This window comes from Labrus bergylta, chromosome 14, assembly GCF_963930695.1.
Source record: "Labrus bergylta chromosome 14, fLabBer1.1, whole genome shotgun sequence".
Taxonomy (NCBI): domain Eukaryota; kingdom Metazoa; phylum Chordata; class Actinopteri; order Labriformes; family Labridae; genus Labrus; species Labrus bergylta.
The window spans coordinates 3890149-3915520 of record NC_089208.1 but is presented as its reverse complement, the minus strand read 5'-3'; the positions used below and the strand labels follow the sequence as shown (position 1 = coordinate 3915520).

Below are 25372 nucleotides of genomic sequence, written 5' to 3'. Positions count from 1 at the left end.
ATTATCAATTGTGATAAAATATCACCAGTAACACCCCATGTCATTCCTCTGAGACCTTGATTCATATTTATAGTTCATTACACAACCTGCAGGTGTCCACGCTCTTTATAACACATCATATATATGAAAATAAAACCTGATTCATGAGCAGAGATGACGTGATACGTAATTCTCAAAGAACTGTATGTGACTTAAATATCCACCCTGTTACACCCCTACAGATCATGAATGTATTTTTACAAGGCAGCAATCAAAGCTCCTTATCAGACCCGGAGCTGTTTCTGTGTCAAGTCAGAGCCGCAGTCCAAAGATCAAGGTCAGCAAGTCTTTTCCACAAAAGGGCTGAGCCTCTGAGAGACATAAGGCTGATGGAGCTTTTATTTTATGCCAACATTGTATTTTCCTACAGAACAAAAAAACTGTTACCACTCACAGATTTAGTGTTTGACTCACACTGTAACAGAAATAACAAGCGAAGCTGCAGTTTAAACTTTGATATCGTCATAATATCACAAACGGCTGGCTTCTTCCTAATTAAGTATTGTATGATAAAAAGTGGAAATTTTAAATACTTTTTTTTTTAGTGCATGAATACATTCTTTATGTGATGTTGTAGATATGATTTCTTCTGCTTCCTCTGCTGTTTCATTATCAACATTTAAATACTGACAGTAGAGTTCAGTGAACTGAAACCTTGCACACTTCCCTTTTACAATAAACTAAAGATCTATTTCCATGAACACTACAGCTGTCAGTCTTTCCAGTTGTTTAATACTGTTATGACTTCAGACTACTTCAGATTGTCTTTAGTATAAACACTTGTAAATGATTCCCTTTAAAAAAAATATGAATCTATTTCTGACTGTCTTAACTTATTTATATAAATCCAATCCAACTTTATTTGTTAAGCACTTTAAAACAACCACAGTTGACCAAAGTGCTGTGCAGAAGAATAAACAGAAAACGTAACAGCTCACGAGATAAAAAAAAAACTACATGTGAAATACAGAATCAAGTTAAAAGACACAAAACAGAAGTAAAATAAATAGGCACGCAAAAAAGAAATGAAAGAAATAAAGAAATAAGTCGACGTCTAATGCTGACGTAAATGCTGAATGGAGGAGCCATGTGTGAATTTTTGCCAAGGGCCCCAACAGGGTTTCCACTGACTGCAGAGTGAGTATGTTAACGTCTGAGGCTAAGTTTGGTTTTGAATGCTTTTATTTGACTTGACTTTTTGTTTGTTTGTTTGTTTACATTGTGGCGTTTGTCATTTTACTAGTTTCCACCTAATATTTACAGTCCATGGTTTCCACCCAGTCCTGTTTTCACACTCTCTGTTTCTGTCGTCACACTGGATGCGCTGAGGTCTCAGCTTTCCGACAGCACTTGAAGACATCTCCAGTCTTCTCAGGTTGGGGAGGGAGGCGTTTACAGCACGCAGTAAAACTCCGACACACACCACCTCTGTGTTACTCCTGCACACACACACACAGAGGGATTGCGTACAGGTGCGAGGCAGAAAGAGAGTGACCAGCAGCACAAACAACAGGACAGAACAGGCGACTCGACTGTCGATTGATTTTCACCTGACCCTGGACTTCAGCCCCCTCACAAGAAAAACAGAACCAGCTGATTTAACTGTGTACCAGCTGCATTGTGTGACGCGACTCTCCTGGTTGTCGGTCAACATTCAACAGCGCTGCCATGCCGACTCTGCGACACTCATACACGGTGACAGCACTGGAGGAGCCGGCCCCTCTCCCCCTGGACAAACCCGACCGGCGGCGGAAGAGTCCCCCGTCGATATCCCGCTCCAAGCTGGTGTCCACATTCATGGGTCTGATCATCAACCAGGCCAAGGTGAGTCCACCTACCTACCTACTGTCTAAACTTTCCCCAAAGCACCTGAGACCCTTCTTTTGGTCTTTTAGAAATGGTCTCAGACTTTATAAAGTTGATACGCAGATACTGCAAGCAGGGGCGTCACTGCAAGTTTTATGTTGGGGGGGGGGCTCAGCCCTAATAAGGGGGGTTTCCAGTACCCCCCCCCAAAAAACAGATTTTTGTGAGGATTGTAAACGCTCTTGAATCTAATTCTGCTTCGACATGGACAGCAAGTCAGATTATGTTAAATAATGTTATGTAATCAAAGTTAAAATGGTATTTCCTCAAATTTAATTTAGTTTATTATGTCATTGGGTGAGAACGGATGGTCATTTATTGGATGCATGATTTGTTCAATCTCTAGCTAAGTTTCATGTAGGCCTGCAAATCACATAAAAATCAAGCCCAATATAATGTTCCTGCACAGATATCACAGTCGAACTATTCTAAATGAAATGGCATTTTTTTTAATGGAGAGAAGAGGCATAAAAAAAAGGGCTACTGTCACTTTAAGATGATAACTATTTGAAGTAAATTGAATATTTGTTGCAAAGACAGTCTATTTAAGTATGAAAACATAACTTGTGAGCTGAAATTGTGAAATGTAAGCACTCTTTAAGTCTCTTCTAAACATCTTATTCAACTCTGACTCCACCTTGAAGGCCACATAAATCTTTATGGAGGTCTAAATCGGACCCTTATCAGCCCCTAAGTGGAGGAATGGGCTGTAAGCACACTTAAAGAGAAAGCAGGCAGGAACACAGAGACAGGGATTGAAAGCACAGCTCCTGCCCGCCCGCAAGACAGCAACAATTTGAGAGCGTTACGTAACAGGACAAAGCTCTGTTGATAAGGAATGTGTCCAGACTGTCACCTTATCATCTGCACAGAACATTTTGTTAACTCACAGCTGCCCACAGGCCCCGCGGCGCATTATAGCGTCCATGTGGGTTTGATGTGTTTACGTCAATGTGACAGAGTTAACCGGCTTCAGTCCAAGGCCACACTTGAACTCTTTGTCCTTGTTAATACTGTAGGGGTATTTTTAGACTCCACAGAGGATTTGGGAGCTAAATGGTATGCATACTTGTGATTACACTGAACATAGACAGACCTGTTGTACTAACTCTTTTGTGATTTATGAGCTTTTGAAAGTCGTTTTTTCTGCAACTTTTTCTTTAGCTTTAGTGTGGCAGCTGGATTCCACTGTGATCGTTCCCTTTAATTAACAAATACTCCATCAAACTATTAATTACAGGGTCAAATCAAGGTGAAGGACATAACACTTCAAATGTAGTGCATGTCTAGACTTTACTTCTAATAGTTTTATTAAAATAGACTCAACAATTCCTCAATTAGCAATTGAAGAGCAGCAAGAAAAAAAAAAGTAAATTTAACAGGCACAAACCTGGAGAACGCTCGGACTCTTTTGGGTTACCGTCTGCGTTCACTGGTTACAAAGTCTTGTCTCCTCAAGTCAAAATTTTAAAGTTTAGAGCTGCAGTAAACACATTTTTTTTTTTTAACCAATGATTATTTGTCTGAATATCTAGATGAATCAGGAAAAGTCAACTGAAAATGCACCTTACAATTGCAAAAGGCCCGTAGTGAAACCTTCAACTTACTTGTTCGGTCAAACCCACAGTCCAACATCCTCATAGATTCTGTTTAACTTCCTGCAAGAAGGTGAAAATCAGCAAATCCTCACATTTGAGATGCTGGAGTCAGGGAACAATGGCAACTTTGGCTGAAACTTACATATCAGGGAGTTGCAGCTCTTTTTAATTTGTACCCATCTGTGTGCCAAATTCTCTGTTAATGATCAAAATCCTGGAAAACCAACAGGTAACCATTATACCTTTAAAGACATCTGCATGTGTTGTTGCATGCTGATATTTATGTAACGAGAGAAAAGAAAGATTATTTCTACACAATTCAAAACCTTACTCTGTGCTTGTAACTTTAAAATATTGTCACTTAAGTGTTTTTTCCCCCTCTGTATCATTTTCTTAACTCAGCTGTAGAGTTAGAGAAAGGTACACATGTTGTTCTCGAGCCTCGTTTTATGGCCCTGCAGCTCTGTGGCACAGATTCATGTTGATATTGTTAGAGAAGGGAGTGGCATGTGTTTGTCTGGCACCGTGTGCACGCAGGAGAGTATTGCTTCCCCCCTCATCACGTTACACGGCCCTTGACCAGGCATGCATAGCTGATTCAGGACGTTCAGTTCTCCAGCCTCTCTGATGTCATGCCAACCTGTGGAGAGTGTTCCTGTGTCAGAGCACAGAGATCACCTTAAGGCAACCGCTTTTTTTTTTTTGGACGGGCCTTTTTGAAATCACAAGCCGCCCTGCTGAGCGTTCCCCGAGCCCCGCTGGTCAGTATTCACAGCAGTGCAGCAGATTGAGACTCGAGACCATATGTTCACCTTCAAATACTGCAGAGAAGAAGAGGAAGACATGAGGAATCATGGAGCCAAGAAGGAAGCTGGTAGTAAAAAAAAAAAGAAAGAAAGATGAATTTCCTATAGTAGAAACAACATGCTGATGACCACAAAGCCCCAAACGTCTCCTTTAAGAGTCTCTAGAAGACAAACAGAACATTAGGATAATGAGCTCATATTTACTTAAACAGAAACACTCTTACCTGACATACAGGTGGCTGACATAGCTGCTTTTACACTTTGTACGTTCTCCCCTCATGCAGCTCCTCGCTCGTCAGCAAGCGTGACGGGGCTGACTCGCTCCGTGTCATCGTGTTACCATGTTCCTTCAGAAGGTCACAAGGCGACATGTCACCTGTAAACACTCAGAAACACGCCATCGCTACTGGTGGAAAAAAATAAAAGTCATGAGCACTTTACTGCAAATGATTCAGCTCGGTGTTCAGAGAGGAAAACTTTATTCCACAACTTTATTATACATGATATTTTAATGTTTCTAGCTCAGTGATTAACCATCCCGAGTGTGTCTGGACCTGGATTATTTATACCTGTTGTTGTTTATTTGGTCTTCAAGTTTTCCTCCACTTTTTTTTTTCCAACTTTGTTTGAAACGTCTGCTGTGAAAGTTCTCCAGAGCATGGGCGGTTCTAGGCAGGGGTCAACAGGGGCCAGTGCCCCTGTAACACTGAGCTTGGCCACCCCCTGTGGCCCCCCCTACCAAAAGGAAGAGCTCCCCTAGTATTTGACTCAACAACCGGACTCGGAACAAATATAAATCATGGTATTTTATGATGTGTGCTATTATTTTGCATAATATATATATATTAAAGCGATTATCTTTGTCTATTTTTCACCTGGGTTTAATTTTCTCCTCTGACAAAACAACTGGCCCCAGTTTGGCCCCCTCAGTAAAAGTGGTCTAGAACTGCCACTGCTCTAGTTTTTTCTTGGAAAAACCTGTTCCTAAGAAGGGACAGGAGGTCAGGAAACTGTGATGCCGCTTGATAAGAGACACTTTTGTGGTCTAAACTAACTGCTGATGAGTGGCTATGTGTCAGTGTGAACACACTCAGCGTTTCTGTATTTGTGCAGTTTGGACAGTATCACTTCCTTTGCTCTCTGTGTCATTCTGTCAGAGACATTAATGTAACTTTTACATCTTTATGAGACGCCAGCAGGACTTGAGAAACACCCTTGTGTGAATTCGCTGTTCACTCTCTTTCCTTTGCGGCAGTCTTTGGTTAAATCTATGACTTACGGATCTGTAACTAGTTTTAAAGCTTCAAGATTCAAAATGTTTATTGTCATGTGCACAGTAGGAAACATGTTTCCTGTACATTGAAATTCTTTCTTTGCTGTCCACAATGGATGCCAATATTAAAATTAAACAGCCAAATAAAATAATAATAATAATAATAAAAACAATAATAATATATACAAAAGGACTTCAGGACATTTTGGTGCTTTCAAATCATTAAAATAGCAGAGATAGTTTTGTTTTTAAAAACACCTGGTACCAGAAAGTATTGAACATTTTCACTTGACCTTACAAGTGGTCGTTGTTGGTTTAAACTTCCACTTTCATGAAGTGATAAAAAAAAAATGCAGATGTTTGTGACTGCTCTGGAATGTCAGCAGATCAGCAGAATAATCTGAAACGCCGCTATCAGCACATGCTCGCTGGCCTTCAGCATGTGCATCAGTTTAATTACATACGATTAAGAACAAACCAACCAGAGGCGCCGGATGTGTGAGCAAGTGGACTATCTGCTCCTGGCCTCGGGCGCTGATGTGAAACACTTCACACAAACAAAACTCAAACACACGGGGCTGTTCCTTCAAGATCCTTCAGCAGAGATCTTCTTTTTCTCATCGGCCTAGCATCACATGCTGCCGTGACTGGTGTTTCATTAAAGCATGTGCTAAACAGAGGCTGATACCCTGAGCACAGTGCTGTACTGATGCTGCCAACAATGTGACAGTCAGATGGTATGCACAGAGTGAATGCTACACTCGGTCATGCAGGCTTTTTGTCACACTTGAGGAATGTAGCAGGGCTGCTGTCAGACTGTGGTTTCGTCACACTGAGGCCATGTGCAAGCTGATCTGTTGGACTCCACAGCAGGATGCACACGAGATCAAGGACACAAATACCTGACGCCTCTGCAATTGAATTCATGTCAACACGTGCTGCTTGTGTCTTTTTTTTTAGAATCGCCTCGTATTCATCCAGAGTAAACGAGTCGACTGACACGACTTTTTAGTTTTAAATTTAAGCATTGGGCTTCAACCAATCAGGAGTCCAGTAGATCAGACATCAAAGCAAACTTGCACATCAAATAATTTAAGATAGCTGCTGCGATGGCGCCCATTGGTTCATTGGGAGCTCCTTGTAAAAAAAAAAAAAAAAAGCTTTTAAATCAGATTTTTGATCGTAGCCACCTTGGGGTTTTTTTTGGACCCAGTGGTGACCATATAACCGGATGGACAGTTCACCATCCTAAAGCTTTAAGTTTTAGTTCATCAGTCCTGAGCCCAAGGAAGTGGACAAGCAAACTTGTTCTTGGACTTCTAACCATAGATGATTCCCTTTTTCATCAACTTCTAATCTCAACCAACCAATCAATCAATCATTATTTGTATAGCGGCAATTCATAACTATTATCTTGAGACGTTTTACAAGAGAGCATATGGGATAAGAAGCAGGCGGTGGTTGAAGGACGACACAGTCTCCCAATAAATGCACAACAACCTAAACCCTCCTCTCTTTCTTTTTTGATCAGAACAAGAGTCCTCAAGGCCTGGTGGGACTGAGGAACCTGGGCAACACGGTGAGTCTAACTTATGACTATAGATTACAACGTTAAGAACTGCTTTCACCCTGTGAAACCATCAACCACGTCTGGAAGTTTGAGTATTGTTTTTGTGTTTCTGTTTCCAGTGTTTCATGAACTCCATCCTCCAGTGTCTGAGTAACACTCCCGAGCTGAGAGATTACTGCCTGAGGAACATCCACCGCACAGACCTCAACAACAACAGCAGGACAAACGCTGCCCTCATGGAAGGTGAGGACGAGACTCTGACCTGTCAAACAAACAAGCTAGCAGCTTTGTGGGGAAACATTATAGACCTTTGTCTAAGTTGAGTCACTCCATGGCCCGGCAGTAGGCCACATATTGTCGGGACATTGTGCAGCCCTGAACTTACATAATGCTGCGCTGCGCTGATTCACTACAGGAGCTCTGACACCACGGTGTTGCCTCGCGCGTATACTTTGTGAACTAATCCCAGCCTACTGCGATCAGAAAAACACAATCGAAATGTTCAGCTGAAGTTAATCTGTGCTGCACACACACCCTGTGTTTAGAGGGAGTGTTTGCACAGCGTGTTCACACAGGTCACAGTCTAATATAAACTCACTCCCAACTGAGGTAGTCATGACACCGGGTTTCTAAACTTCAGTTTGACTCTAGTTCAAATCAAACGATAGTGATACCTGTTTCCACGGCAACAAATATAGAAGTCTTAGGCACCCAATGTTGGCAAATTTCTTGTTTTGAATGACAAGAAAATAGCAGGCGATCTGCAGCACGCTGTGTAAATTGCACAAATACATTCTGCAACGTTTTTGCGCAATTAAGGCAGTCCTCTCTCTAACTGAAGATTTGTGTTTTTGAAAGCTTCTGTCCTTCTTCTGGAGTTTGTCGGGGTGCCATAGGCCTAGTTAAGTTGACTCGTTTATTTGATTTAGGGACAGGGTTCAATGATTAGTCTCACAAGACAAAAGATGCTCTGTAGCGGATTTAGCTTACTAGCTCATTTCCCATCTGTTGTCCTTGGGCGAGTGGATTTGCAGGCGCCCCATGTGCGGAGGATGTGGTCCTCCAGGCCGGATCTGGTCCACCCTGTGGCTCCTTTCTCGCATTGTTGTTCCCCACTTCCTCTCGCCCTGATTTCTGACTCTATCCACTGTCATGTCTCTACGGTTAATGCACAGAAGGCCCAAAAATGAATCTTAAAAAAAAAAGAAATTGTGTCCTTTGAAAAATTGTCAAAACTTAAAGAAGTTGCGAAGTATCACACAATTTGACAACCTTCCTCTCCACATTAAGAATCAAAGGCAAACATTTATGTATTCCTGTGTCTGTAAATAGTTTAAAAAGTCCTCATGCTGGACGTCTTAAAGCTTTAGTTCTTGTTTTTTTACGATACATTCATATTAACACAAAACACTGTCAACTTAAGGGCCACTCATTGACTCGTCCAGATCTGTGAACCACAACAGGGATGACTCATTAGTGCATGAACCAGGTAACCTGTATTATCCTGTGACTGTCCTGGAACAAATGTCAACACGCCACCGGCAACAGATGACATCAGAGCCTGCCTCACTCACACGTGTGTCATGTCATCACTGCCGCCGGTGACATGCGGTTACAAGCTCTGGAAAAACGACTCCCAAGTATGCAGATCATGAGTCGGAAGTATTTTATCACATGACTCAAACGCCCCAAAAGGAGTGATAGCCGTTAGCTTCGAGTCAGATTGTTAGTGTGATTATTATTGCAAAGGTCCTTCCTGTTCTTTATGAACATTGATTTTTTTTTTAAACATAATAATCCATTAATAATTACAAATATGTAATAGGTTAGGGCTGCTTTGCTCCACAGATGATTTGAGGAAATGTCTTAGTGAAGGTCAAAACTCTGCACCGTTAGCTTAGCCAAGACTGCCAGTCTGTGTCTTAACTTTATCAGCTAAAGGTTAAATTTAAAGGAGTTCTATGAAACTCACTTTCACCATGAGTAATGTCAGTCTGGGACATACTTGTGAGATGTGAAGCTCAAAAACCTCCTTATTTATCTGATACTGGGGGCCTTAAAACCCCTCATTTCAGCCTCTGCCTGAAACGCTTCATTTTCAGCTACTGTCTCTTTAAGACCCCCTCTCCCCCGATTGGCCGGCTCTGATTGCAGTCGTAAGGAAATATGAGTGAGCTTCTGAGTGGGCGTGTCCTTCAAATTTTGCTCCGTGCTTTGCTCTGATACGTTGGCGGCCAAGTCTCTAGAAGTTCTCGTAAAGTCTCGTTCAGAGCGGCAGGAAACCACGTCCGCGGATTACACCAACATCTGAGTATCTTGTGTTTAAAAAAAAAAATGTTCCTGAGGTTTAGTATGGACATCCAACATGGTAACATTACATGTTTGTGTTTAAATATGGTTCAGCAGAATATATCTCCTTTAATAGCATATATTTATCTTTATTCATTTAAGGTCTCATCATAATTTCTCTTTTCTTCTGCTGTCTCAGAGTTTGCAAAGCTGACTCAGAGTCTGTGGACTTCGGTGAACAACGAGGCCATCAGTCCCTCGGACTTCAGGAGTCAGATCCAGAGATTCGCTCCCAAATTTGTGGGCTGCAAGTGAGTCTTTCCTCCACCTGTTGTTTTTCTTTTTTTTCTGTTCTCCAAGTCAGTCGTCAAATTGAAACTCTTTCAGATGTGAGTCCAACGTTTAGTCAAAGTTTCTCTATCTCTCTTCAGTCAGCAGGACGCCCAGGAGTTTCTGCGCTTCCTATTGGACGGCCTCCACAACGAGGTGAACAGAGTGACGGCCCGCCCCAAGGTGTCTGTCGAGGACTTTGACCACCTTTCGTAAGTCAGCATTTAACCCCCCCTGCACCTCCACATCTCACCTCTGAGATGAGTCACTCATCATAACCGGCCCTGAGCCAAAGAAAACACACTGCTGCGTGCCTGAATGTGTCGTAACAGCTCTTTAAGTTGGAAACAAACACTTTGACTACTTACAATTTAACTGTGGTTAATAAATCATAGTTAAAATGTTTCTGAATCAAAACTAGATCACCAGACCTGAATATGACAACTTTTGTCTGATTTAATTTCTTAATCCAGCGTTTGTTTGTTTGAAACGAATATGAATCCACTGTTCTGACTTTCTTCTGTTTTTATTTCCAGGGATGAGGAAAAGGGAAAGTGGATGTGGAATATGTACCTGGAGAGAGAGGACAGCAAAGTCGTAGGTAAGACATGAAACCTTTAACCACCTCTAGGCGTTCTTACATTTATAAAACACATCATGAACTTTATTTTAAAAAATCACTTTCACCGACTGTCTTGAAGAAAGTGACAGAGAGGATCACACATGAAACAAGGTTTAAAGGCTTTATGTGTGATTTTTTTTGATCCAGCAGATCACCCTTGAGCACCAGCATGAAACCAAAACAACTCGCGCTGCATTGTTGTGTTAGCATGCTAATGCTAGCGATCTTTATTATGCTGGTATCTTCACACTGCATGTAAATTTACCTGAAATGAGCGTGATCTAGAAACACAGTTAAGCAGTGAGTACAGTATGTTATTCTTCTTTTCTCTAGTCCCTCAATTAAACAACTTTTATACACGAGGGGAGGAGTCAGCCGGCCGTCCTGACGATGTAAACAAACTGAAGATAGGACTCTGAAAACTCTGAAAACATCACAGACAGTGGGACTCGGGTGTTACACCCATTGTAGACAGTCATGACTCACAGAGTTATTTTCAGAGGATATACTTGATTTCTATTACATTTAAGTGTGAAAAACCGCATATAAAGTTTTTTAAGGGAAATTCAGTTATTATGAACGGAAGTGAAACAATGATTCAAGTCTGATAAGTCGTCATGAATGTAATGTATGAGTGTAGTGTTGTGGTGAAGGGGAACTACATGCTAGCATTTAATTAATTTGGCGCAACAAATAAACATCTGCTACCGACATCGGTTCATGCCAGGTTATTTGCGGTTTGTGCCGATGTCTGACAACAGGGCCGATATCAGCCGATTCCGATGTTGATCTTTTTTTGGGGCTTTTTGCCTGAATTTGTCTGCTAAAGAGAGACATGACAGTGCAGAGTGAGTTGGGGACAGGGGTCTCGATCCTGCTTCGAGAACTGTCACCTCTTGTTTCTGCATAGCTTGCTCCTCCAACTGATCTGAACCAGCACCGTTAACCTCTTGTATTAAATGTAATTCTCCATCTCTTGTTTCTCTCCTTGTTAGATTTATTCGTCGGCCAGCTGAAAAGCTCCGTGACCTGCACCGTCTGCGGCTTCCGCTCCACCGTGTTTGATCCGTTCTGGGACCTGTCCATACCTGTCGCACAGGTCAGCTCAAACACACCGACCGTATCACCAGTATCTGATCGTATTAAGACCGTCTTTCCTGTCTTTATTTTGCTCTTGTTTCTAAATGTATTGCTCTGTGTCTGTACAGAAGAGCTCCAGTGAAGTGACTCTCAAAGACTGCCTGAGACTCTTCACCAAAGAGGACGTGTTGGACGGAGAAGAGAGACCCGTAAGACGCCTCACACATAACCCTCCAACTCTCACTTTGTACACATGATATGAGCGGCGGTATCTTATTCCTTTTTTGTGTTTGTCTCCTTGTTCCCTGCAGACATGCAACAGATGCAAAACTAGGAGGAAATGCACCAAAAGATTCAGCATACAGAAGTTCCCCCAGATCCTCGTGCTTCGTATCCTTTCACCCTCGACTTTGAACGTGTTTGTTTAAGGCTATCTGCATGCTAGTGCTGCAAACGTGTTTGCGTACACTGAGCTAGCTTCAAGCTAGAAACATGCAGTCAATATTGATGTGCAAGATGCTTCAGTTTTGCAGGTACCAGTAACAAAAAGGACACTGGTGCAGATGTTAGACTCCTTCTACATCTACTTTAAATATCAGAGATTTAGTAGCACATTCTTAACAATTCTCCAAGCTAGGCTAATCTATACTGCATAAATAACTATAGATCTTAGGTGTGTACCCTGAGGCACCCCTGCAGAGAGTTTTAGCCTCTTTCATCTCAATCTTTTGTCTTTCTTGCCCCTGCCTGATCTCAGCTCTCATCAGCCTTCATAGCAGCTGTTTTTAGTTTCAAGATATACTACCTGTCCTGCACAGTTAACAGCTAGCATGTGCAGAAGCTTCACCCCGAGGCAGAGTCTTTCACTCAGGAGTCAGAGGAAGCCAAAACAAAGAATAAAAGAGAGGGAACATTGGATTTACTACATTCACCTGGCAACAAGAAGCATAGCTGTGAAAGAACAGCTAATGTGGCTCAGCCTGCTGCGGCTCAGCCTGCTGCAGGTGTAACAACAGTTTTATACGCTACATGCTGAGAAGTTGGCCCTGTTTCCGCTCCACACAAGTGGCAAAAGCAATCGAGCGTTGCAGCTTGATGTATGGAAAGTTAGGGGTTGCCATTATGAACCACCATTGTAAGGATAGTTCAGGTGTTACTGAGCTTTATACACTAGCAGGTCTGACGATCCGCAGCACATTTTTATGAGCTTTGTTGTAGATTACTTAAAATGTAAGAAAGTCAGGAGTTGATGTTAAAAAAAAGACTCTCTGGAGTTCTGCAGAGAAGAAATGAAAAGTATCACAAAAACTGAAATCCTGGCGTGTCGGCTCCTTGACTCAGCCTTCCTCTTAGATTTGAAACGTTTCTCAGACTCCAACAATCGAACCAGCAAGCTGTCCACTTACGTCAACTTCCCTCTGAAAGAGCTCGACCTGCGGGAGTTCTCCTCAGAGAGCAGTGGTGAGTACTTTCACCAGATGATGAGGAGGAGGATTCGTCCACTTTCTGTTCAAGGTCATCCGGGTTTGATGAGTACAAACTGACAGCCAGTGTCTGTCTTGTCCTTTTTTTTTTTTCTCACAGAGCGTCCCGTGTACAACCTGTACGCCGTGTCCAACCACTCGGGGAACGCTTTGGGAGGTCATTACACAGCGTACTGCAGGAACCAGGTGCTGGGGGAGTGGTACAGCTACAACGACTCCAGGTATGTACTCACTTTGGAGTGGATTTGGAAAGTCTTTATTATCCAGAGGGGCTATTTGGTTCCAGGCAATATGCATCATGAGAACAGCACAAAGAGACCAACAGTCCACAGTATAAGTGTATACTGACAGCTCATTTAGAAACCCGACTGGTGATGGGACAAACGACCTCGGATATATAAATGGCCAACCAACTATGTGCTAGCCATTAAGACCAAGAATTTTGGTTTTGTTTTAAAGGCTTGACAGAAAAGAGTTCAAAATGAATAAGAAAACATGTTTACTGTTGTGAAATATTTACCTAGCTTCATTTTTGTAGATTAATTTTCTTATTTTTTTTTTTAGTTTTATGAATTTGACATACTGTCGCTATCTTCCCAGGCTGTAATATTTGTGTTGTGAACACAAACGCCTTGTTATTTTTTAAGCCTATACGTTCTAAAGTGCAGACAGTTGCAGGTTCATACCATGAAAAATAAATCAAAACTCCCGTAGCACACTGAAATTAACTTTACTGTATTTTACCGTAATGGAACAATGCGTTTCACCTGTAGCTTCCTCAGGATCGCCTAGATATCTGTTAGATTTGTCCATCCTAACATAAGTAAACCTCCTCCCTGTCGGCACAAGTCTAAACTCTGAAGGGTCTTCCAGGATGGCCTCTGCCTTCCTGAGTGGCTCTTATTTGAAAAACATGTCCAGGATCATTCAAGTCAAAGCTGACAATCTTTTCTGCAAAGTTGAACTATACATATCAAAACAATGAGGAAATGCTCCACACCTCAATACTTTTTGCTACCACGTCTTTCAGAACGATAAAATCTCCATTATATTAAAGATTGAAAGTATACAAATGTCAAGCGCTTTTAAAAAAAAATACAGATCTGCAGACGTACCTTTAACCCAAAGCTGCCATGAAAGAAACAGAGCGAGCGCTGTCTTAATTTAAAATGTGTAGATGAAGACAGTGTGCAAGAGTTTGAGTGCAATTTTTGTTTGTTTAAAAATCAAGAAATGATCCATCATTAGGTGTCTATGACTTAGTTTGTTGCCGTGGTATCGGAACAGGTATCAGTGTTGGACTTGTTACTAGTATGGTATCGAAGATCCAAATTCTGATATCATGACAACCCTAAATCACATTACCTAACACACCAATGTTCTCTGACTATCAGAGAGCAGTGCTGTAAAGTGAAGCTGATCTCATTAAGGCTGTAAACAGGGTGCGTTCTCGTTGGCAGATTATAAATCCAGATTGGGTGCATGCAGGTGTTCATAATAAATATGTAAATGTTTTAAATCCCTGACTCTGAGCATGCTATGCTCACAGAAACAATCTCTGTGATATTCAGTGTAGTTTACTTTGTATGTTCTGCAGGGTGAGCCCGGTGTCCTCCAGCCAGGTCCGCAGCAGCAACGCCTACGTCCTCTTCTACGAGCTGACCCCCTCCTCGCACAGCAAACACCAGACGTGTCGGCTGTAGACGCTGCTGCAGGAGTGATCAGCTGATCCAAACTGGGCCTAAAAAAAAAAAACATGGAGTCAAGACACTGCCTGCTGTTAAGAGAGAGAGAGAAAGAGAGGGAGCTCCACCTAGTGGTGAATGAACGTACTGCCATTACAGACTGATGTGAGCGTGGAGCACAAAGACAACTCACTCTTGACCTTCCCTTCTGGGTGGGTTTGTTTGAGGGGACTGGCGTGAATGTGGAGCACATTTACACTCGGATGGATACTTTCATTGTAGACAAAAAGATTCAAGTAAAGACATCAATCAATGTTTTAGAAACGCCTCTTCAGATGAAGAAAAATTGTGATTTTTAGGTTTAATTTTGTACTTTACATCTGAGCTGAAACCTGAATCCATACCCTGTTATTTATTTTGTTATTGCACTTTTCACTTGGACCTGTTCATGTGTGGACACAAAAGGAGGACTCGAGGTGTAACTTATTCTATTTAACATGCAGCCTCCAGGTGAAAGTGTAAACTGTAGATGTCATATATAACAAGGCCTTATGATTTCCTCTTTGAAGAGTGGAAGTCCTCCAGCGGAGAGAGTTTTGTGGTGTTTATTTTTGTACAGTATTTATGGACAGCACAGTGAATGTAAGTGTACTGTGTTTAACGCCAGACAAAAACCAAAGCAGCTGTGTACAAACGCAACGAAACGATAAACTTCTTCCAGCAATAACGTTTGCTGACTTTGCCTCTTTAGTCAGTTTAGAGTCTATAAATGATTAAAACATCCATGTTAACTTACTCTGCGTCAGTTGTGTTTTTGTTTTATTTTGTCATGTGTCCGGTCAGACGAAGAGATGATGAGAGGAGGAGTTCATGAGGATTGTGTTGTTGTAGTCAAGACCAGACTAATTGAGACTAGAGTCATCTGAGACCGAGACAAGACCAAGACATTTAGGGATCGAGACGGAGTCAAGACCAAGACCAAGACTATAAATATCACTGAACAATCATCATTGTGTTTAGGAGGTGTGCCATTCACTTTGACTGTAACACCGGGAAGGTTGTGGCCGTAACCGGGGGGATAAAAATCAAACTATGAATGAATTTAAGTTATTTGTTTTTTTAATCAAAATAATGTCTTTGGTGCGTCGTTGGTGTTGTATGAATGATGGACTCTTTACTCAGCAGCCTCCATCGTCAGTGTGTGAATGTGTAGGTGTGTCCTGAGGTGTAAAAGAGCTTTGAGCAGTCAGTAGACTAGAAAATAAATATACAAAATCAAGTCTATTTATCATCCAATGATTGAGCATTTATTTGCTGACTACTGTAAAAGGTCTGTGATGTTAAATATGCTAAATCTGGTCATTCTTACTGTATTATATCAAAAGTAAAAAATGTGTCATGTTGATTCATTCCAGTACCACATGAAGGAATTTCCTCTCCGTAAACTGAACAAGCAGAGGTCAGGGAGTGTGCACCGCCCGCTGTGAATTTCCAGGCTAAATGAGCAGATTACCGTCACATTGGATTAAGTCAGAAACACCTTTGACCCACATTAACAAGACCACGTGACGACGGAGATGTAGTTTCACACTGCAGCCACCAGAGGGAGCTGTGCATAGTGCTGCATATTCTGGATTTGAGATTATTTTTCAGCATTAAATATGAAATACATCAAGCCAAAAAAAATCACACTTTGCTTGTTGATTCATTTCTATGATTTCTCAATTTAAAAGCTTTCTTGTTGAAGCCACTCCGAAACGTTCTTCATTATTTCCTTTGAGGAAACTCCTGAATGTTGACCATCTATTGAAAACTCTCTGACCCACTGAGCTTTGTTAATGCCCGAGGGAAAGGTGTGTGTGTGTGTGTGTGTGTGTGTGTGTGTGTGTGTGTGTGTGAGAGAGAGAGATTAGGTTACTGTTCTTTAGACAGATGATCTGTGTCCGAGGAGACCAATTTGTGAAGACAAAAGATGAAGTTATGTGAGCAGGGTCGAGTGTTGTTGCAGCTGTAACTGACTGTGCATCTTCCACAGATAGATTTTTATTTTTTTAAATATCAAACATCTTTCAAGCTCTTGTTATTTATTGACCTTTTTTACTCATTGGATTGGATTAATAATCATGGAATTTTAAAAAAAGGTGACTTCAAATCTGTTTTTATTTTTGAAGGAACATTTTGACACTGATTTTTGAGATCCTCATTTTTTTTTTCTCTCACTCCGTCGTTTGTCACTCCGTCGAGCAAATCATTATTTGGCCTAAAGCTGTATGTCTTATTTCTCTGACATAATTTAAATATGCAATGATAGTAAATTAATTACAGTCTGTTAATCTGTTACAGACGAAAACAGGAAACTCACATATTTAACCATATGGTAGCACTTTATAATAACCATCATCTATAAAGGGTAAATAGATTGTTAATTAGCCATGAGTTAATAGTTATTTACTGTTAACAAACAATGAAATGATAGTTAATAATGTTTGCTAATGATTTGTAATGCTATTATTTATGTAATGTTAACAGTTTATTGATGCACAAATTAAAACATTTTATACATTTTATAAAGTGTTTGTTAATGATGACCAAATGATTTATAAACCTTTAAGAGATGGTTTATAAAACATCTATAAACATTACAGAGACACACGGACCAGATATTTGTTCATGGTTTGTAAATATTTTATAAAGCGTCTATTAACATTATTAAGATGGTTATTATAAAGTTGGAACTGAAGACTGTAATCCCTTATTAATACTTTGTAAAGCATCTATAAATATCTGATCCATGTATCTCTGTAATGTTTATAGATGATGGTTATTATAAAGTGTTACCTAACATATATATAATATTTCAGATCAACTATTGGTATTAAACAGACCTTTTAAAAACTACACCTTTACAACCTTCAGAGAAGCTTTAACACTTTTCATTTGGACATTGCGTACTGTTCCTTCACGTTCATGTTTGACCCTCACTCTGCAGAATACCTCATGTGCAAAAGAAGAAAGCTGCAGGGATTTTTTTTTTTGGAGGGCGTTTTTCGCCTTTAGGACAGCTGAAGAGAGACGGGAAATGTTGGGTGGAGAGAGCAAGGACATTGAAAAGTTCAATTTTGTCAATTTGAACATAATTTACTCAAACATGGTCGTCACTGTGCAACAAAGATCTTTAAGTGTTAGTAAAAAGTACAAAATATCATCAAAATGTTCTCTTTGGACCATCGCTTTAATGTCATCTTTGCAGATACACACAGATAGGACATAACCCTCCCCCAACATGTACACACACACACACACACACACACACACACACACACACACACAGTCCCTCTGGCTCCCATGAACACCATATGGGCTGATCACACAGCTCAGGGTATTAACAGTAATTTGCCTGCATGGGAGCAGTGTTGCTGACGAGCCCTCCCTGTGTTGATACTTCCACAGCTAATGACCGTATCATCAATCTGTGAAGGCCTAATGAGGGGCCGAAGTCCACGACAAAGTGCCACCGTGATGTAACAGGAGGTTAACCCTAATGGTGACCTGGTTTGAAGAGATGTTGAAGCGCTTAAAAAAACAAAAAGTAGGTTTAAATTGTTTTCAATTAAATAAACACAAAGTAATGCCCCACATTGCTGCATTATGTTCCTGTTCTCCAGTATGTTCTTCTCCGCTCTTTTATTGATACTTTGATTACACAGAAGCGCCCTCTACTGACCAGCTGGTTTATATCAGCTGTCACAAACTATATAACACCCAAAAAATGGATTATTAGCCAACAAGTAAAAGTATACCTACTGTATGTCCTGAGACTTTTGAGTTGAATATTAATTACCTGTCCAGTATAACAGGTTGGTCCTGCATTAGATAACACAATATATCACTTTAATTATTAAACTGTTGGATATTCTCACATTCAAGAATCACTTTAGGCTCCACTAGATATTTTTTGATGCATTTATAAAGGACCAAACTCCTAATCCGCAGTGAGTTATCCTATTTTATTTCACTAACTCTTTCATGCATGACTTAGCCAGATTTTTTTTTATATGATTTGTTTTACTTCTTAGGACATGCAAAGTTACATTATTGTTTTTTTATTTGTTAAATATTCATAATTCTGAAGAGGTTACAGAAATGTCCATCAGAGTGGATGAGGCTCTACTATCATAACAGGATTTGTAAGATTCTCCTGAACCACACGGCATTTGTGAGTTACATCGGCCATCTTGATTTTTAGGACATTTTTTGATGGCCGACGGATGACAGTATACGGGCTTACTTGCTATACTCCACTGGAGAGGCTGATGTGAAACCATTCCATCAAAACCATTGCAATTAGGAGAAAATTTATTTTGAATAGCTGTCCATTGTAGTGACCAGTATGCATGAAAGGGTTAATCTGGTTTGGTTGCTTAATGCTGCCCCCTGCAGCAACACAACGGTGTTAAAGCATCCTGAAAAGGCAGTACCAAAAACAGTTAAAAAGCCAAAATTAACTGACGAAATAAACATCTTTACATGTAATTAAACATAACATTTCTGCTGTCAAGAATTCACGTTGGTGCTCCGGTCTATACAAACATGGGATGGACGCTCTGGGCTGAGCCTGGTCAGTCTATAATTAGAAGGGAAGTTTCTCTATCATATTCTGTAAACATTGATTTTAGACTCTAATCTGGAGGCTTATGCACATATTATACAAGAACATCATTATCTCATAAAATGAACAAACACCTCAAGTCAGCACAGCAGCAGTTATATAACCGACACCTGGACTTTACACACATAGCTTGAGCTACTATTATTATTTATTAAGGTTTATTTTTGGGCAGTGGACAGTGGATGGAGTCAGAAATCTGGGAGAAAGAGAGAGGGGGAAAGGAGCAAGAGGTCTGATTCTAACCTGGGCTACCCGCTTGAAGGAATATAGCCTCCATACATGGGGTGTGCACGCTTACCCCTATGCTCAGGGTTGCCAGGTCTGTGGTTTTCCCGAGCAATTGGGCTACTTTTTAGGTGCTGCTGCGGGTTATTTTCTTTTTATCGGCGGGTTGAGTGGCCCTACATTTGATATTAATTTTTGATGTAAATTAATAATAAAAATCAATATAATAAATAAACTACCCTGTTAACACAAAAAAACAAATCGACACAAAAGGTACACATGGAATATTTCCCACAACCAAATACACATGCAGTAACAAACACACACACACAGTCCCGCTGTCTTGCCAGATGTTTTAAGGTCTTATTTTGATTTCCGGCATTGGGCTGGTTTTTGGGCTTGTTTTGTCACACAGACCTGGCAACCCTGACTATGCTACTCAGCTATTATAATGAATATGGAAATGCTACAGTATGTTACAGGAGTCAAATTAAAATAAAATATTGTTATTTATTGAATGTATCCAGACATTTCAAAGCTTTTTTCTGCCAGAGAAAACAGAGTTCAGATTGAAAAACACAGAGGCATGATGTCATCAAATATCAAACTGATGACGGAGCGTAGGAATAATGTCTGAATGATTTACAAAAGATTTTATTGAAAAAGGACAAAGAAAATGGAGCTGTACATGCATCAAACACACTTGCTTCATTGCTTGCCATTATAGATAAATATGTATCCCAAAATCTTAGAATCACATTATTATTCAACTGAATCCAACTTACTTTTAAAATCCAAAGACAGCAGTTATCAGATGAGATAGACGTTAAAGTAAAACTAGTAATTAAAACCAAACACTGTTGGAATTAATGTCTATAATCAAAAATCAAAAAACATAAAAATATCTTAATATTTAATACAAAAATAACAGATGTGTGTATTCATCTGTTAGTGATTATTTCCCAAACTGAAGCAATGCAAACAATCATAATCGCCCAGCAGTCACACAGACTTTAGTGTTTTCTTATCGTCCCATAATATCACTTAAACATGTTCTTTTTATTTATTCTGATTTGAGTTAATAAGTCAAAAGGTGATTTTTCAATGTGCATTCAGGATGAAATCTGGTTTGCTGAAGATGGTTTGCACATGATGTGTGTTTCATGACTGGTCTCAAAGCCTCCCGGTTAACTTCAGAGCACCAAAGACACCACCACCTGAAAAACAAGATGAAGCCTTTTAATGTTCATCATCTTTAACGAGAGTTTGAGACCACTTCAGTTTCATCTGTTTGTTTGGTTTTAAAGTTCTAACATATATCCATCAAATCAGATTAAAATACATTTAATTTGAAGCCTCTTGCAGGCTTTTAAATTCACATTCTTCTTTAATCTCAACGCATAAGCACCTCAGAAATGTTTGTTAATTTTCCATTTAGTTTCTCTTTCCTTTTGCTTTATTATCGCTTTACCATTTGGTGAAGCCAGTTTAAAGGCAGGGTTGGTAATTTCCTTCAGATTTACTTTTTAAGATTTTGGTTGAAATTGACTTTAGGTCCTGACAGAAATTAATAACTCAGCTTCTCTGAAAATTGAACGAAGAAAATCCGACATCTGTAGCAGTTTGTAAGCCTGAAAAGACTTCAACCAATGTCTGCCACGTGGTACCAATCTGATGAACCAATCAGACGCCTCCCTGTCTCCCTGCTCGTTCTCTGCCCAATACGTGCACTATCCCACACTCTAAGCGTGTCACCGATGACAGAGTTTATACTGTGATTCTGTCGTTGGCTGTTTTGAGTAGTACAGTTGTCATGGTTGTTGTTTTTTTAACATGTATTAAGATAAAGTTTAGTGTTAACTTACCGCTGAATGAGACATGGGACAACGTAGTTTATACACAAGGAGCAACGGCACTCGTGCATGTAAGTGAGGGGGCGTGGCTTTTGAGGGACCACAGAGGGAATGCTACTTTCAAAATAATGCTAGTTTTTGAAAAGTTACCAACCCTGCCTTTAAATGGATTTGCTTAAAAAAGAAAAGTTTGGGATTTTTATTATTACCATCTTTTCACTGCTGTCTCACATTATCCCATTTTCTTCGTCTTCTTTTAGCCCGCTGTTAACGTCTTCTTTTGCCAATTCTTTCACATTACCCTCCTTTATGTCATAAGCGCCAGCGCAGTTAGCCACATTAGCAGGGAAATATCAATATTTGGCCCAAGTGCAATCAATATCTCTATCACACAAGTCAGGATGAGGAAATAAAATGCTGTATCGATATATTTTCCCAGCCCTTATCATGACAAATATATCTTTTAGAATTTCAAATTTCTACATATTTTCTCTCTTACTAGTGGAACGGGCTTCCAAGGTTTGAAAGGAATTTACTATCTTACACACCCATCGCTCCTACAAAGACCTTAGTTTATGAATCTCTCAGTTGGTTAGAATGGAGACACTGATCAGGAAGAAGTGGCGCAGTGTCAATATAAAATCATCCTTCTGAAGTCTTGTTTCAGATGCATTGAATTCTAGTCAATGAGTAACAGAAGAAACTTTAGCGTGTCCTCATTTTATACCCACCGACAGCGGCCACTCCAGCAATCGAGCCGATGGCAATGCCAGCTATGGCGCCATCTGAAAGTCCTTCTGGTGATCCTTGGTCAGCAGGCTTGGTGGTGATGGATGAAGGGTTTTCCGTTGTCATGGTTGAATCTGTCATTTCAGTAATGTTGGACGTTGTGATATTGAGTCCAGCTGAGGTGGGGGCAACAGAGGTGCCATTTGGTAGTAATTTGTTTGAGTTGGACGAAGTTGATGGGTCTGTGAGGTTTTGGGTGACTACCACTTTGTTGGAAAAAGGCAAAAAATTAAAAATGCAATTTTTTTAAATATGTAGATCCAAGCAAAGTCAGTTTGTAAAGATCTTTAAAAAACTTTAAAATAAAAACATTTCGATTAAGAATTCAACAACTACAGGACAGGTTAAGATACTCAAGGGCTCAAATCATCTCGGAGTTAAGTCACAGCCCAGATTTGAAGTTTCATTCAGGTCACCTAACGTCAATAATATGTCCAAATGTATTTTGTGTCTTGTAACTTGCCATGCTCAAGTCTTGTTATTCATAATCGTTAGTTTATGATGAGCTATTAAGGAAATTAGATTAAGGAAAGTAAACACACAGTTTAAGAATGACGTGTTGTATTATTACTGGGAACAATGGTTAAATATAATAAAGATAAACCAATGGCCCCATTCAAATATTTTAACATTATGCCCAACCTCTTTGACAAACAGTTTTGAAACCAACCATTAGATCACTGGTTAGCAACTGGTGGGTCGGGACCCAAAAGTGGTTTTTCAGTGGGTTACAGAAGTCTGTCAAAAAGAATCCCTTTTTTAACGTGTTTGTTTTGTTCTGTTTCTTCGTTCTGTAACGCCTTAAGGTCCAAACAGCACAATTATTCATTTTTTTCATTAATCAACTTCTTTTTTTTTTACTTCTGCACCTTTAAGTATCAACCAAAGTTGTTAAAAAAATGGAAAGTGGAAATCAAAGTCAATACAGCCATCAATTATTTTATCAAGTTTGCATTTATGAGTTGGATAGAAATGTAATTTACACGACCAAGAATCCAAGACGTTGTTCTTATTGATTGTGTTTTAGCACCAGACATGGATGTCTAACCTGTTCAAAGAAATGAGGCTGACTGAACTGACCTGAAGCACCACAGAAAATACAAGCTCGATCATTTGAAGAATTTTAATGGTAAGGTTTAAACTTTTAATACTTCAGAACATTTACTCTAAAGACAGAAACTTCTGGGTCATGACGACACTGAAACTCAAAGATAATTATGCTGGATGTACCTCAACCCAACCTCCACACACTGTTTATTCCCTCCTCCCTTTTTACTGCACAGCACACAAATCATTACATAAAAAAATGTTGGCTGTTTTATATTTATACATCTTAACAACATTGAATGTGCTTCCTTGTTTTACAAAGCTTTACTCGTCAGGACCCACTGATGTGATTTCCAAACTGACTTGATACGATTTTTTGCAACAAGGCAGTATGCATAAATGTGTAATGAATGTTTTAGAAGTAATGTATAAGCATTAATAAGAACAACTTTTGGTTTCTTGGTCATGTAAATTACATTTCTTTGACTGTTCAGTTTTTAAAAATCTGGAGCAAAATCCACAAAGCTTTAACTTATAAATGCAAATTAATGATTTAAACATTTAAAAATCACTCAATAACATTTATACCTGTTCTTAGAAAGAAAGGAAACATCTGGAAATGTATTTTAAGAATGAATAAACGTATTATTTATCACCTCATAATAATGACTTGTAACTGATCTATGAAGAATTGGTAAATTATTGATTGATCAAGCCATTAGAGACAGCATACAAACTAAGTACAAGGATCTTTATTAGAAGTTGATTTCTAGATTTCTTTGGTTGGACATTTTTCTTACCTGTGCCAAGGAGGCAAAGAGTAAGTGCAGGAAGATTCATATGCATCGCCTTGGAGTTGTAAACACGGGGAATAATTCAGTGTCTTAAAAAGCCTCTGTTTGGATCGTAGACCGTGCTGCTGGAAACAAAAAAGGCCCCACAGAGGGAGTTAATTTTACATGTAATATGTGTCCTGTCCCCTTATCTTACTCTCCAGACTCACACACAGGACATTCACTTGAAAACACTACAGCTGTATTGCATTACTTATTCTCTTTTCTGCATTGTCTTCCATCCATCCATCCATTATCTATACTGCTCATCCCAGGCGGGGTCAACGGGGGGGGGGGGGGGGGGGGGGGGGTGGCAGGAGCCCATCCCAGCTGTCATTGGGCGAGAGGCGGGGTACACCCTTGACTGGTCCCCAGTCAATCACAGGGCTGACACATAAGGAACGTCCACACTCAACATTCACACCTACGGGCTATTTAGAGTCACCAATTAACCTAAGAAGAATGACTTTGGACTGTGGGAGGAAGCCGCAGTATCCGGAGGCAACCCATGAATGATCGGGGAGAACATGCAAACTCCTAAGAGTTGCAGCATACAAACCAGGAACTTGCTGTGAAACAACAGCGCTAATGACTGCACCACCATGTGGCCTCTCTGCACCGTGTTGCTTAAAGAAAAAGACTTAAAAAGTCCCCTTAATTCCATTTTTTGCACCTTTTATCCTGAATGAAGAGTTTACAACCCCGTATCACCCCAAACATAGCATCAAATGAATTCAATGATACTTAAATAACATTTAAGGAGAAAAAACATGTTTTAAAAGAGCTGACCATTGTGTTCATATTGGTTACTGTTGGATGATCCTGTTATCTTTGCCGTCATGTCACTGTTTGTGATCAGTAAAACAAACCCAACACTTTGATTACTAATCAAACTGACTGATTTCACTCCCAAGATTATATGTCGTTGGTCACATATATAAAAACAATACAGACATTAACCCTGAGACTAAATGTGTTTTAAGTTTTCCATCAAATCATAAAGATACTTGTGTTTTCTGGATGTACAAATCTGTGCTCTTTGCTCATTTTATATAAAAGTTTGGATTTTTCCCGAACAGATCTGTGAGGGTGTTATGTAAAAAGCTGCGTTACTCACCTGCCAGGCTGCCAATAATGACTATCGTCCTTACAGTGAGACCAGCAGATTTTCTCAGACACCTGCTCCTTATGACCCTTTTATAACACCAACACCTCCCCATCATCTCCAGTCCTCCCATCTGTACATGAGTGTGTGTTTGCGTTTGTGTATTTGCGCTGTAGTTCATCACCACAATTCAGCCAGGGAGACATTGC

At 40.0% G+C, this 25372-nt stretch overlaps 1 protein-coding gene and 1 non-coding gene across 2 annotated transcripts; one reads left to right on the top strand and one right to left on the bottom strand.

Annotated features, from left to right (window-relative positions):
• The first annotated feature begins 1330 nt into the window (after window positions 1-1330).
• LOC109998955 (ubiquitin carboxyl-terminal hydrolase 2) lies at window positions 1331-15437 on the top strand. The gene is made up of 12 exons (XM_020653906.3): window positions 1331-1863; window positions 7114-7161; window positions 7272-7395; window positions 9641-9752; window positions 9873-9983; window positions 10308-10372; window positions 11389-11492; window positions 11602-11682; window positions 11785-11863; window positions 12827-12934; window positions 13058-13178; window positions 14555-15437. The coding sequence occupies exons 1-12, from the start codon at window positions 1708-1710 to the stop codon at window positions 14658-14660; spliced, it is 1215 nt and encodes a 404-aa protein (XP_020509562.1). The 5' UTR covers window positions 1331-1707; the 3' UTR covers window positions 14661-15437.
• A 4737-nt stretch (window positions 15438-20174) lies between these two features.
• On the bottom strand, window positions 20175-25333 carry LOC109998949 (uncharacterized). Its single transcript, XR_010668708.1, has 4 exons — window positions 25176-25333; window positions 24026-24144; window positions 22121-22384; window positions 20175-20753 (listed from the first exon to the last, which is right to left on the bottom strand). It is a non-coding gene; the product is annotated as an uncharacterized protein (transcript).
• Window positions 25334-25372: the final 39 nt, after the last annotated feature.